We start from the raw sequence: 13,486 nt of genomic DNA, 5'->3' as shown, positions 1-13,486 counted from the left end.
TCTGACTGCAACAAAGAAAATATAAGTATCACACGGAAGTGTTATGTTAAAGCAGGAGAAACTTATTTTTCTGAGTCAATAACTTTGTTTCCACAATATTTTACAATACAGATATCACCGAACTGAGACTGATCCCTACAAATAATGTTACACCACAAGTCATAATAAAAAGAACCAATGTATCAAACAGACTTAAACCAATCCCCGTTAAAGAAATTACTCCTTTAAGTGCAGTTAATGTATTAAGCTTATCGAAAAGAAAACTGGAAATGGAGGACCTTAAAGTAAAGAAAAGAAAACTGGAGTAAATGGAAAAGACAACAGCCAAAAGACAAAATGTAAGCAGTGATTGGAAAAGGAAAAAGTTGTTGTGGATGTGCAGGCCAGGTTTATATATAGATTTAAACTCATAGTATGGAGGAATCTGGCTATGAAGTGGGAATATAAAATATTGGCATTTACAATAAACAGCAATGGAAACCGGCTACGTGTTGGAGTACTGGCCTAAATCAATGGGATTGAGAATGTTTGCTATATTAAGGGATACACGTAAAACGAGTTTATTAAGCTCTGTTCCCTTTTGGATCGGCTAGAAAAGGATGGTTATATTCTAAGTGTGGTGAGCTGGATGTTGCCCACCTAGCAAAAGTACAGCCATCTGTCGAGTTTAAAACTGATGGAATAACTACATTTAATGGACGCTCGTTTGTAAAAGTTGTAAACCTAAAGTTCTATACAGAAATCCCACAAGAATATGGAGCTCAAGAGTTGCCGACATACACATAGGAAGACACGGAATACTTTAACAGTAGCGTCATGGAGAAGATAAGAGGAAAAATTAAATCCCCGAATCCTCTCGCCTAGAAGAACTGCAGGAAGGAACTGAGCAAATAGTTAAAGCCATAAAACAAGTATTTTACAGGAAAAAAATCGTATATATATTAGATTTCGAGATATAGCTTCTCTGTATTTGTCAAATTACTGGTTGGAGAAGGAAATAAATCCTAAGACATTTCCTATACATAACGATATATGTGCATGTATTTCGGATGTGGAAGTGGGTGGCTGGATGACCTTGAAAAGTGGTTGAAGCTGGATAGTTGAAAGCGTATCGATCCCCTTTTCTTACGTATATGAAGTGTTTTCACATTCAGAACGACGGGCATTTGTGGGGGCAGTGTGGGGACAGTCCAGAGTGTGTGAGGACACCGACACAGCTATGCCCCAAGTACGTGTTGCATTATGAACTCTTAATTAAAACTACTGATTTCTTTTCACGACAATTTCGCTGTGTAATTAGAACACTGAAGCATTTTCCATCAGTTGTGGTAGCGTGTATTAGCTTCGATTATCTCGGCTGCAGGGTGATTGTCGTGGAGATATCTGTAGCGAACTCTGACGCCAAACAGCGATAGGCACAATCCTCAGCTGTATATTACAGGTAACGCACTTATTAAACTTCTTTCTGTCCATCACTAGCATCTCGACAGTTGAATGAAGTTCCTGCCAAAAATAAAGCTAGTACCTTCCACTCTAGCCGTTTTTCCAGACAGCTTGTTGGTGAAGGGTAGACTTTCAGTATATCTAACACTAGTTTCGAGTGGTAATGTGAATTTCTTTTCGCAGCAGGATAACACCAGTAGTATGAAATCGTCAATTTTTGACCTATATTGCGGATTTAGGCACTCCTTGTGTTGCGCTATGCATATAGTTGCGTAATTAGGACCTATCTTTGCTTCAGTTTCCCAGCCAAAATAAATAAGGTATACTAACTTAACCTTCCTCTCCTGCATCTGCACAGTTTCCATGTGCACATGTGCTTTCCATCCAGAAGGACTAGGGTTTGAGTCCCCGAAAGGGCACCGCCATGACGTCATCTGGGGGCGGTGGTGGGGATAGGTGAGAGAAAAGTATCTTGGGAGCCCCAGTACTCTACTACTACTGTGCACCTTACGACTGTTGCCGATATTGTTTTGTTCCACATTTTCGTAGCCTATTTCATCACTTCTCGCATTTTATTGCAGCATTGCAGCAGCGTATTTGTATGTAAAATCGATTTATCATCCTGTTGAGTGAATTTACTGATATCACCTTCACAGATATTTTCAGCCTGTTTATCTGAAAAAGACAGCCTTCCTAGGGAAGAAGTGCTAAAAGCTGAAACACCTTCTAGACTCAAAGAAGACGTCTTAAAATTTTCTTTTTAAAGGGGCAAAATTTTTTTCCCACAGAAGATGAATAACATGCTACTGTTACAGTTAGTAGCTCACATTATTAAACTGTCGATAGAACTATATCTAAATGTCTGCTGCGCAGTGGATCTACTTAGTACTAGGGTAATTCATTACTGCGTTCAACTGAAGAGGTAAGCTGGTAATGGTGTAAAGACCTAAATGTTTCCTCTACTCAGACAAGTGTGCCCCCAAGTATGTCGTAATGCAGAAGTCTCGCTATAAGTGCAGGTTAATTATCATCTTCATGTTGTCCTTAAAGGGGGCAGTCTTCAAACTCTTGAGGTGTCTGATTTACTGTCCAAGTTAAAGGCCTCTGTTTTCACGGTTCTGACATTGCTCTCTTTGTTTTCAGAAGTTGAAATGAGTACAAAAAATGGAATAATACGTCTGTGCACCCGATTTCTTTCCTACATATGCAACTTACTTCCTAGCGTATTTTACTGTTATATATTAACTAGCCTCTAAGAGAAACTGTACACGTATTCTTACCCCTTACTAAACGATAGCAGATTTCCAGTGGCGGAAAAGGCAGTGAAACCATCACCACCGTTTGCATTCAAGTTACACACAGGGGTTGTGCGCGTGCGCGGCTCGTAAGCACGAACAGTGTGTAGTTGGAGGCGGTAAGTGCGGTCGGCTAACAAGCAATCTGCACGAGGTTGCCTTTTTCATGCTCGACACTCGCAAATCCGTATCTGATAAAGCATTCGCTTTAACGACGTTTCTCATGATACATTGGAGCTATGTAAGCAACTAAAGTTGTCTAATTGGAATAGGTACTTGATACTTTTCATATCTAATGGCACGTCACTGATATACAACATTAACCTGATACACTGAGTACACGACATTCTCGGGAAACAAGATCTAAACTCAAAGTAACATACACTAACGTAATATTTACTGCATATGACTAAGACCTGACAGTTGAGTACTGCTCCAGCTAACTTTACGTTGCCCTTCAATGTGAACGTTTGTTTGCAAGGTGCTACATCACACTGGCGCAGGCGCTGGAGATGAGCATGGGGGGCTCCCCTTGCGGCCCTGCAGGGACGGGGAAGACGGAAACTGTCAAGGACATGGGCAAAACGCTCGCCAAGTATGTCGTCGTCTTCAACTGCTCAGACCAGATGGACTACAGAGGCCTCGGGCGCATCTACAAAGGTAAACGAAAGACAGGCGATACCACATGAATTACAGGGCGCTCTGGTGCATCTACAAAGCCAAGTGATATACAGGTGACCGCCCAAAGTTTGCACTTGACAGTGTGTACCATAACAGGGTAACAAGTCAGAAACGAACATGAACCCCAAAACCGTGTGAACAAAAATTAATACAGCATAGCAAAATAAGCTGTTCGTGACGTTACAATTGCTGTGATGCTGTCTTCCGAGTATATAAACATGGTGGTTTGGCGTGCCACTGTGTTAACGAATGGGAACATAATTAAAACTTTCGGTGCTTATAAAATGGTGTAATATTAATGCATACCTTTTGCTAAAAAAGGCTAACCATAGTAAGTTGTAAATATAGGCCGTATTAACCGAATCGGAACTTTCCAATGGTGATGGAAAACTCTTGGTTATTGTGTAATGGAAGCTGTTGTATAGCAATTACAGTGAAGCCGTCGAAACTCTACATCAGTATCTGTCAAGTGCAAACTTTGAGTGGTCCGGGTATATTATAGGAATACATAAATATGATGGATGAAAGTGCCAGCATTGCTCTCTCATCACACCTTTCTTTGTTGTTGTCGTTGTTGTTGTGGTCTTCAGTCCTGAGACTGGTTTGATGCAGCTCTCCATGCTACTCTATCCTGTGCAAGCTTCTTCATCTCCCAGTACCTACTGCAACCTACATCCTTCTGAATCTGCTTAGTGTATTCATGTCTTGGTCTCCCTCTACGATTTTTACCCTCCACGCTGCCCTCCAATGCTAAATTTGTGATCCCTTGATGCCTCAAAACATGTCCTACCAACCGATCCCTTCTTCTAGTCAAGTTGTGCCACAAACTTCTCTTCTCCCCAATCCTATTCAATACCTCCTCATTAGTTACGTGATCTACCCACCTTATCTTCAGCATTCTTCTGTAGCACCACATTTCGAAAGCTTCTATTCTCTTCTTGTCCAAACTGGTTATCGTCCATGTTATCCTTTCCTTACTCTTCATTATTATTGTGCGCTTCCCTCGTCGAAAGGCGAAACTCCGTAGAAAACTTCTACAAGCTATACCCTTTATGTCGAATGCGTTAAGATCACAAGTGCTGCCGACCTCAGCGGTGTAGCAGCTGCAGCACTACAGTAGAGTGATGGCCCTATTGTTTTGTATTGAGTGTCAACTCAAAATAAACATAATGAACGACGAAGTCACCCCTGGTCTCTTCAGTGCGGTTCCTTTACATCTCGTTATTCCCTTGTGTAGTTCGTACCATATCTGCTGCTTCATCAGCAAGCATGCACGCCTAAGGTGGTAGTATTGCATAGCAGACCAACAAACATTTTCCCTCTCACATCCTTGTTCCTAATGGTAACTCTTCTCCTCCTTTTCTTCTTCTTCTCCTTCTTCTTCTTCCTGCCTTCCCCGTGCATCGACAAGCAGTACATTGGCCCGATCGTTGTGAGAATTACTTTTTTTATATATGAAAGTAATTTTTCAGATAACAAGACATTGAAAAAAAGAATTTTTTTGGCAATATTATGCAAAATTTTGGACTTATCGGCAGTTGATTTAAAAAAATGGGGGTTCCTATTTTAAAAAACGCAGTTGATATCCGTTTGACCTATGGCAGCGCCACCTAGTGGGCCAACCATAGCGCCACCTGGTTTCCCCCTTAAAGCTAGACAAGTTTCGTTATTTGTAGTTTTTTCGTTTAACGCTTATTTCGTGAGATATTTGGCCCAGTCACGATCAATGGACCTATATATATATATATATATATATATATATATATAGGGGGTTGCCCCATGTGCCTGAGTATGTGTGGGTGGGTGGGTGAGTGGGTTGGTGGGCTGGAGGATGAGTGCATATGTGCATGTGAGTACACATGTGAGAGCATGTGCAGGTGTGCATGTGCAAGTGTGTGTGTGTGTGTGTGTGTGTGTGTGTGTGTGTGTGTGTGTGTGTGCATTTGTGTGTGAGTGTGAATGTGAGTGTGGTGTGTGTGTGTGTGTGTGTGTGTGTGTGGTGTGTGTGTGGTGGTAGGAGTGAGAGTGGGAGTGCAAGTGTATCAGGGCTAGTGGGAGTACACCTGAGCAAGTCAGTGTGCCCATGTGCATGTGTGTGTGTGTGTGTCTGTGTGTGTGTGTGTGTGTGCACGCATGTACGTGCGAGTGTGAGTGCTAGTGCCAGTACGAGTGTAAGTATGACTGGGAGTGTGAATGGGAGTATGTGTGCTGGAGTGCACACGAGAGTGTTTGTGTTTAACTCTCCAGCTTACATGAAAAACTGTTGGTAACAACTGCGTAGTTTTTGAGAGCTGCTATTATTGCTTAATAGTGCTGTCAATATCTTTATATTTTTGTTAAAATGTAGGTCATTCAGATACTTTACAACACAGCACAAAATTCAGATCGTTTGGATACTTTTGAAGATGGCCTACATGGCAGCTACTTACTGATTGGATGTATCATTTTAATGTCTGGTAAAATAATGGGCTGTGGGTGGCTGTTTCGTTTTAATGGCCAGTACAATACCGGGATGTGACTGGATGTTCAATCTTAATACCTGGCCTGCGATTGGAATGTCTAAAGATGATGTGTGGGTTTCAAAGCCTATCTGATTGGTCTATTTTCAATATAAGGAGCATGGTTAAGGAGAGGGGAGGCATTTTGTGGTATTATAGAAATTGTATGACTTAGGAAGGGGACATGGCCTCTACTTGGCACAGTCTGAGGAATGACTGGTATGCATATTTGGCCAAGAAAGTACTTTACCTTCCTACTAATTTGTATCATTTCTTTATGATAATTCTGTCAAAGAGTACTTTGCTAAATGGTTGATGGACGTATTTGCCATGTTCTTGATATTGTGAATTCCACTGGATGTCCATCTTTTTGTAATTAATTATGAGATGTTATTGTTTTAAGGTTTCCATTATTTCACTAATATTATGCATGGGTAGTTTGTTGCATGTCAGTAGGCTCCCCTTAATTAGTTTTATTGTGTCTGCACTTGGATGTACATGGTCTTCGCATCAAAAGAAACGATCAAACCTTTTTGAGGAATGTGTAATATTTCCTTTTGTTTTATAACTTCATTTAGGTTTTCTACTGTTCTGTTGTTGTTCATTTCATATTGTTGTTTTATGATTTAATTTATGTGGTTAGCGACGTAGTATGATGGTTCATTCATATAATTTACGACAGGTATCGTGGGACTGTTTGGTTTGTATGTTTTGGGTTGGGTTCTCAGTGCTGGTGAATTTGTGTTCCTTTGTGTGATGTTTTGTTTCTGTTGGTCAGTGAACACATGCTTGATGCCCTTTTCATTGTTCTTTATGTATGCCTGGAAACATGCTCTTGGATCAGATTTCAGTTTTGTAATGTTAGAAGAGATGAACTTTTAGCCATTACTAGTCTATTGTGTTCCAGTCATCAGCTCTTATGACTATGTTACGGGAATCCTGTTTCCTTTTAATTTTTTTATGTCATTATTTTCTAATTAACGTTTCCAGTTGAGCTTTTTTTTTTAAATAGTGATTATGGTATTTATTTCCTTCCGCACTAGTTCTTATGTTCACCCTTCATATTATTCACGATTCCCATCACTCAAAATTCCCTCCCTCCCCCCCCCCCTTTGCCAGAGCAGGCCCCACCACACAGACATACACACACACACACACACACACACACACACACACACTGAGAGAGAGAGAGAGACACAGAGAGAGAGAGAGAGAGAGAGAGAGAGAGAGAGAGAGAGAGAGAAAGACAGAGAGAGAATAAGTAATTGAATATCAAACTAAATAACGACACCACAACGCAAACAAAAGACGGAAGAAAAACACACAGTGACATTTGGCAACACGATATACAGTAAACACAAACAACGCACAGTGAAAGAGAAATTTTCTGTTAAATGTATTTGAAAACGCCAAAATTAGGACAATCGGCGTATGAAGGACATGTAAATGCAACTTAGGACGACGCATATAGAATAATAAGATCACAATATCGTGAGGAGAACCAAACAGTGATAAAACCATACAAAAATTGTGCTCCAAAAATTTATTTTTACCTAACAAAAAGTAAATGACAAAAAACTGTAATACAGTAACATTCCTGGAATCATTATTGAATTCAATTATTATATACATAAAGCACACATGTATTACAGGGCTCCGAAGGTGCATCATAAATATAGAAATGAGAAACGCATATGGCACACATGAAACCGCCTTTCGTTCAGCTGAATAGGCAGATCACATTTTCAAGAATAAATGCCGAGGGATTGCAGTTATGAACAAATTAAACTGGAACCATTACAAGAAAATGTTGTGGGGAAAGCGAACCATAGACTGCGTTTTCTTGCCACAACACCGAAAACAATTTACTAGACTCTTTACAGTGTGTTTCTACGTGGTCTTCCGGGTTATTGTTGGAACATCAAAAGAGTTCAGAGAAGTGCAGCTCATTTTGTATTATTGCGACACATAGTAAAGTGTATCACAGATACGATACGCAATTTGGGGTGGCAATCATTAAAACAAAAGTGATTTTCTTTTCACGAAATTTCTATCACCATCTTCCTCCTCTGGAAGTAAAAAGATTTTGTTGAGTCTCACCTATATGGGGAGAAAAGGCCATTGTAATAAATAACAGGAGACAGAGCTCGCACGGAAAGCCTTTGGTGTTCATTTTTCTTACGTCCATTTTGAGAATGAAATGCTCGAAAAATAGTCTGAATGTGGTTCTATAAACTCCCCACCAAGCATTTAAAAGTAAATTGCAGAGCAGCTACATATAAGTAGATTTATGTGTATGGGACCTTCAATGGACGGTGAACAATTACCTGACTTTCTGCTTGGTGGGATTTTGCCTATCTCAAAAGAAAGACTTCCTCTGCATGGCACGTAAACCGTGGGTTTACAGTTCGCTAATCCATTACCCTCATGCCGTAAGTCTGCCTTCGATTATACCTAACGTGTCTTGCGACTCTGTTGTGGAGAGTCTCCATTTAGTTGCTGATAGGTCTTCCAGGTTGTGTGTGTCTGTGGTCGAAGAAACTTTTCGGTTCCTGACATTTCATCCAGAGCTACTGTAGACAATTTTGGAGGTAGTCCTGGCGACACTGAGTGTTGCCAACTGACGCAGTCGGCAAGACTCAATGTCACCAGAGGCGCCTCCGAAGATTTCCAGATGTCTGGACGGAACGTGAGGAACCGAAAAGTTTCTTGCTTTAACTGAGTTTCTAACCGAAGAAACCGACCACACATGAAGCAGCACCTTCACCACGGCGGTCCCAGACTACTCACGAGAGTTGCGACATCTGCAACAGTCCGACGCCTTGGGTTCGCTGTCATCGATCATCCTCCACACATTCCCGACTTGGTCCCACCCAATTTTCATTTGTTTCCAAAACTTAAAGGTCACCTTCGAGGGCTTCACTTTGATAGTGATGCAGGCAAAAGAGAGGTTGTGGCTCTGTCAGCAAAGTTAAACATTATATAGTGACAGTTTCAATAAACTGGTCTCTCGTCGACACGGTGACTATGTTGAGACTCAAATAAGTAGGTATGAAGAATAAGAATGTAGAACTTTCATAAAGTTCGTTTTACTTGAAAAACTGTAAGAGGTTTTGTAATCCCTGACACAGTACTCGTTAAAGCCTGTGCTATGGTAAGTGAGCGGGATTCACCTTATGAGAAAGGATTTTCGCATAGATGTCGATCGCGTGTACCTGAATGGTGGCAAATCAGACTTACATTCACTCTGTAATAACAATGATCCGTCAAGTAAGTTCTAAATGCAATCACACGTCAAGATGGATCAAAAGCAAACCAGAAGATGCTGCCAATGTGACAATAACACGGTCGCCAGCCTAATTAGGCATTAACTGAGTTTCTTCCCTGTACAAGTTGCTATATATTCATGCAAAACAACAAGTTGTAACACTGCATAATATAGTAGAATTTTAGAACCAGAAAATCTATTGAACTGATAGTTTCACGTTCTGTACTGATATGGAAAATCATGAATACATAACACTACACCATAATGTTTACTACAAAACTTTATACTGTCTATTAATCTGATTAAAATCGGGCATAGGTTACCCTAGAAATTGTACTTTCATGCCACACACAAAATGACAACTTTGATAAAGATAAAACACTGATAAATTTTGACTTTTATATTGACTTTAATTTTTGCTAGTCAAACCAATTTAGAACACTTCAGAATTCAAACGAATGAGGGGGGGGGGGGGGGGGGGGCGGACCCTGAAACTGTTATGATCGCTGTATTTAAAGAAAATGATTACTTAATTTATTATTCATTCATGATTTCTAGTATAAAAGTTACTACTCTTTTCATCTTATTTACTGTTCACTTAAATGCCTTTAAATCTGTCTCGAAATAATAAACTTCATTACTATATCAATACTAAAGCTATGTTTCGACTTCGTTAGACCTTCGCTATTCATTTACTGGTTCATCAACGAAACATTTCTTTAAACACCATTCTAATATACACTCCTGGAAATGGAAAAAAGAACACATTGACACCGGTGTGTCAGACCCACCATACTTGCTCCGGACACTGCGAGAGGGCTGTACAAGCAATGATCACACGCACGGCACAGCGGACACACCAGCAACCGCGGTGTTGGCCGTCGAATGGCGCTAGTTGTGCAGCATTTGTGCACCGCCGCCGTCAGTGTCAGCCAGTTTGCCGTGGCATACGGAGCTCCATCGCAGTCTTTAACACTGGTAGCATGCCGCGACAGCGTGGACGTGAACCGTATGTGCAGTTGACGGACTTTGAGCGAGGGCGTATAGTGGGCATGCGGGAGGCCGGGTGGACGTACCGCCGAATTGCTCAACACGTGGGGCGTGAGGTCTCCACAGTACATCGATGTTGTCGCCAGTGGTCGGCGGAAGGTGCACGTGCCCGTCGACCTGGGACCGGACCGCAGCGACGCACGGATGCACGCCAAGACCGTAGGATCCTACGCAGTGCCGTAGGGGACCGCACCGCCACTTCCCAGCAAATTAGGGACACCGTTGCTCCTGGGGTATCGGCGAGGACCATTCGCAACCGTCTCCATGAAGCTGGGCTACGGCCCCGCACACCGTTAGGCCGTCTTCCGCTCACGCCCCAACATCGTGCAGCCCGCCTCCAGTGGTGTCGCGACAGGCGTGAATGGAGGGACGAATGGAGACGTGTCGTCTTCAGCGATGAGAGTCGCTTCTGCCTTGGTGCCAATGATGGTCGTATGCGTGTTTGGCGCCGTGCCGGTGAGCGCCACAATCAGGACTGCATACGACCGAGGCACACAGGGCCAACACCCGGCATCATGGTGTGGGGAGCGATCTCCTACACTGGCCGTACACCACTGGTGATCGTCGAGGGGACACTGAATAGTGCACGGTACATCCAAACCGTCATCGAACCCATCGTTCTACCATTCCTAGACCGGCAAGGGAACTTGCTGTTCCAACAGGACAATGCACGTCCGCATGTATCCCGTGCCACCCAACGTGCTCTAGAAGGTGTAAGTCAACTACCCTGGCCAGCAAGATCTCCGGATCTGTCCCCCATTGAGCATGTTTGGGACTGGATGAAGCGTCGTCTCACGCGGTCTGCACGTCCAGCACGAACGCTGGTCCAACTGAGGCGCCAGGTGGAAATGGCATGGCAAGCCGTTCCACAGGACTACATCCAGCATCTCTACGATCGTCTCCATGGGAGAATAGCAGCCTGCATTGCTGCGAAAGGTGGATATACACTGTACTAGTGCCGACATTGTGCATGCTCTGTTGCCTGTGTCTATGTGCCTGTGGTTCTGTCAGTGTGATCATGTGATGTATCTGACCCCAGGAATGTGTCAATAAAGTTTCCCCTTCCTGGGACAATGAATTCACGGTGTTCTTATTTCAATTTCCAGGAGTGTAGCTAGTTCTGCAAATAATTATTATTAAAACAATTTTTAATTTCCATTTCGGGACACTCGGATTGCACAACGTTTGGAAAGGACCCTGTCTAGGTTAGTTGTGAAGATAATTAAATGATGGAAAAGTTCTGGTAAAATTTAGGTTATTATTGCACAGTTCACTCTCTGATACATACGAATACACTACTAAAAGTTTCAACCTGCTAGTATCGATGCGGCGGTTGGCGGGCGGCGAGATGGCGAGGCACAGAGCACACATACAACCACAGCTATGGCTCTTGACGTATCGGCACTTTAATTCTTCTTAGCGTCGCAATACTTTTCCGTTTAGTGCCTATGGAACTTTGCCATGTTGTGTGGGCGTTGGAACGGCATACTCGAGGATCAGTGAAGCTATGTCTTCCAGGAGAGCCTCCTCGCTCCAGAAGGTGTTGCTCAAACTAGTGCCAAACTCCAACTACAACTACTGTGCCCGTTGTGCCGTGCAGTGCCCGCGCGCATTTTCCCGCGCTCGCCTGCCATCCACCTTTTACCGCTCCCTGACAGACCGGGTATTCACCCGGGGTTTTGCAGTCTACATATCCTAACACATTACCTACGTATGGACCAGACGAACAGTTACAATTTTAAACATCTTACAACAGTTTCAACATTTGTTACATTTCAATTCTATTACAATATTACTTGATATTTGAAATAAACATTAATATTCACATTGAAACTTATTTACAGTTTTCTTAACATAATGGCATGAAACAAAAAGAAATGAAATCAGAACATCAATTACACAAGTTTATCGTAAAATCAGATGAAAAGAATTACTTGTATGTACAATAGTACAGAATCGTTGTTGTTACAGTTTCACATAAAATATTCGCCGACGTTACCTTTCAGTACGCTCTCGTAGTTCCGTGTGTATACCAATGTTTACAGGGATGCACTTTCGATCCCCATGATGGTGATTTTGTTGATGGTTAATTGTACATTCTAGCTGTCACTTGTGTTACACCCAGGGCTGGCGCAGTCGGGATCTTGGGGTTGCTTCGACGAGTTCAACCGGATCGAGCTGCCGGTACTGTCCGTGGCGGCGCAGCAGGTGGCCGTCGTGCTGGCCGCCAAGAAGGAGAAGCGCAAGCAGTTCGTCTTCACCGATGGCGACTCCATCCAAATGTGCCCGGAGTTTGGAATATTCATTACTATGGTCAGTACTACAAGAAATTACTCAGTTCCTTTGTTACGTACATCAAACACAGTGACCAACTGGTGAACGTATTTATTTACAGCGCAGAAGTATCTACTAACAATTTTGTAACCTGCATGCTTCGGAACGTCCATGTATTTTTAGCGCAATAAATAAATATTTTGTTTTACATAAATCAAAGAAAAATTATGAAAATACGAATAACTAAAAAAAATGCTTGCGAATGGGGTGAAACATAACCAAAGAATATCACGTGAAACAGTACAAATAAAACATGAAAAAATAGCTCTAAAAAGAATTTGTGATCGAACACAGATCATATTTGAAATATAGGACGTTTCGAAATTCTCCATACAAATCTCTCAAATGTGCAGTGGCTGCGCAAATAGATAATGATCTGAACAGGAAAACCCCGTCCGAACAGACCTCGAAAGGCCCTATGGTATCGACTGACCGATATATCATCCTCAACCGATAGACGTTACTGGATGCGCGTATGGAAGGGCATGCGGTCAGCGCACCGCCCTCCCGGCTGTTGTCAGCTTTCGAGACAGGAAGCGCTACTTCTCAGTCAAGTACCTCTCTCAACTGACCTCACAAGGGCTGAGTGCATCCCGCTTGCCAACAGCGCTCGGTACGTCCGGCCTGTCACCCACCCAAGTGTCAAGTGCTAGCCAAGCCCGACAGCGCTTAACTTCGGTGATCTGACGGGGACCGATGTTATCACTGGGGCAGGGCCGTTGGCATTTGAACAGGAAAACAATAGTACGTAAGAAGATGCAGGTTCAAGTCCCGGCCCTGGCACAAACTTTAATTCATTTCTTCAGCTTCCATCACCATTTAATAGAAGGTAGCTCAGCGTGTTCGGTCAGAGGGTTAGCTGCCCTCTGTAATAATAAACTGAGGTAATGGATCAATCATGAACTCGAACAAGCGTC

At 42.6% G+C, this 13,486-nt stretch overlaps 1 protein-coding gene across 1 annotated transcript in view; it reads left to right on the top strand.

Annotated features, from left to right (window-relative positions):
• Nucleotides 1–13,486, top strand: part of LOC124722180 (dynein axonemal heavy chain 5) — an 843,802-nt gene that overhangs the window by 430,596 nt on the left and 399,720 nt on the right. Inside the window, exons 35-36 of the mRNA XM_047247380.1 lie at nt 3,220–3,398; nt 12,361–12,548. Of these exons, the coding sequence (XP_047103336.1) occupies nt 3,220–3,398; nt 12,361–12,548 (367 nt within the window). The remainder of the gene's footprint in view (nt 1–3,219; nt 3,399–12,360; nt 12,549–13,486) is intronic.

The sequence above is a fragment of the Schistocerca piceifrons genome, chromosome X, assembly GCF_021461385.2.
Source record: "Schistocerca piceifrons isolate TAMUIC-IGC-003096 chromosome X, iqSchPice1.1, whole genome shotgun sequence".
NCBI classification, from domain to species: Eukaryota; Metazoa; Arthropoda; class Insecta; order Orthoptera; family Acrididae; genus Schistocerca; species Schistocerca piceifrons.
The sequence above is the reverse complement of the archived record's forward strand: the minus strand, read 5'-3'. Positions and strand labels throughout refer to the sequence as shown.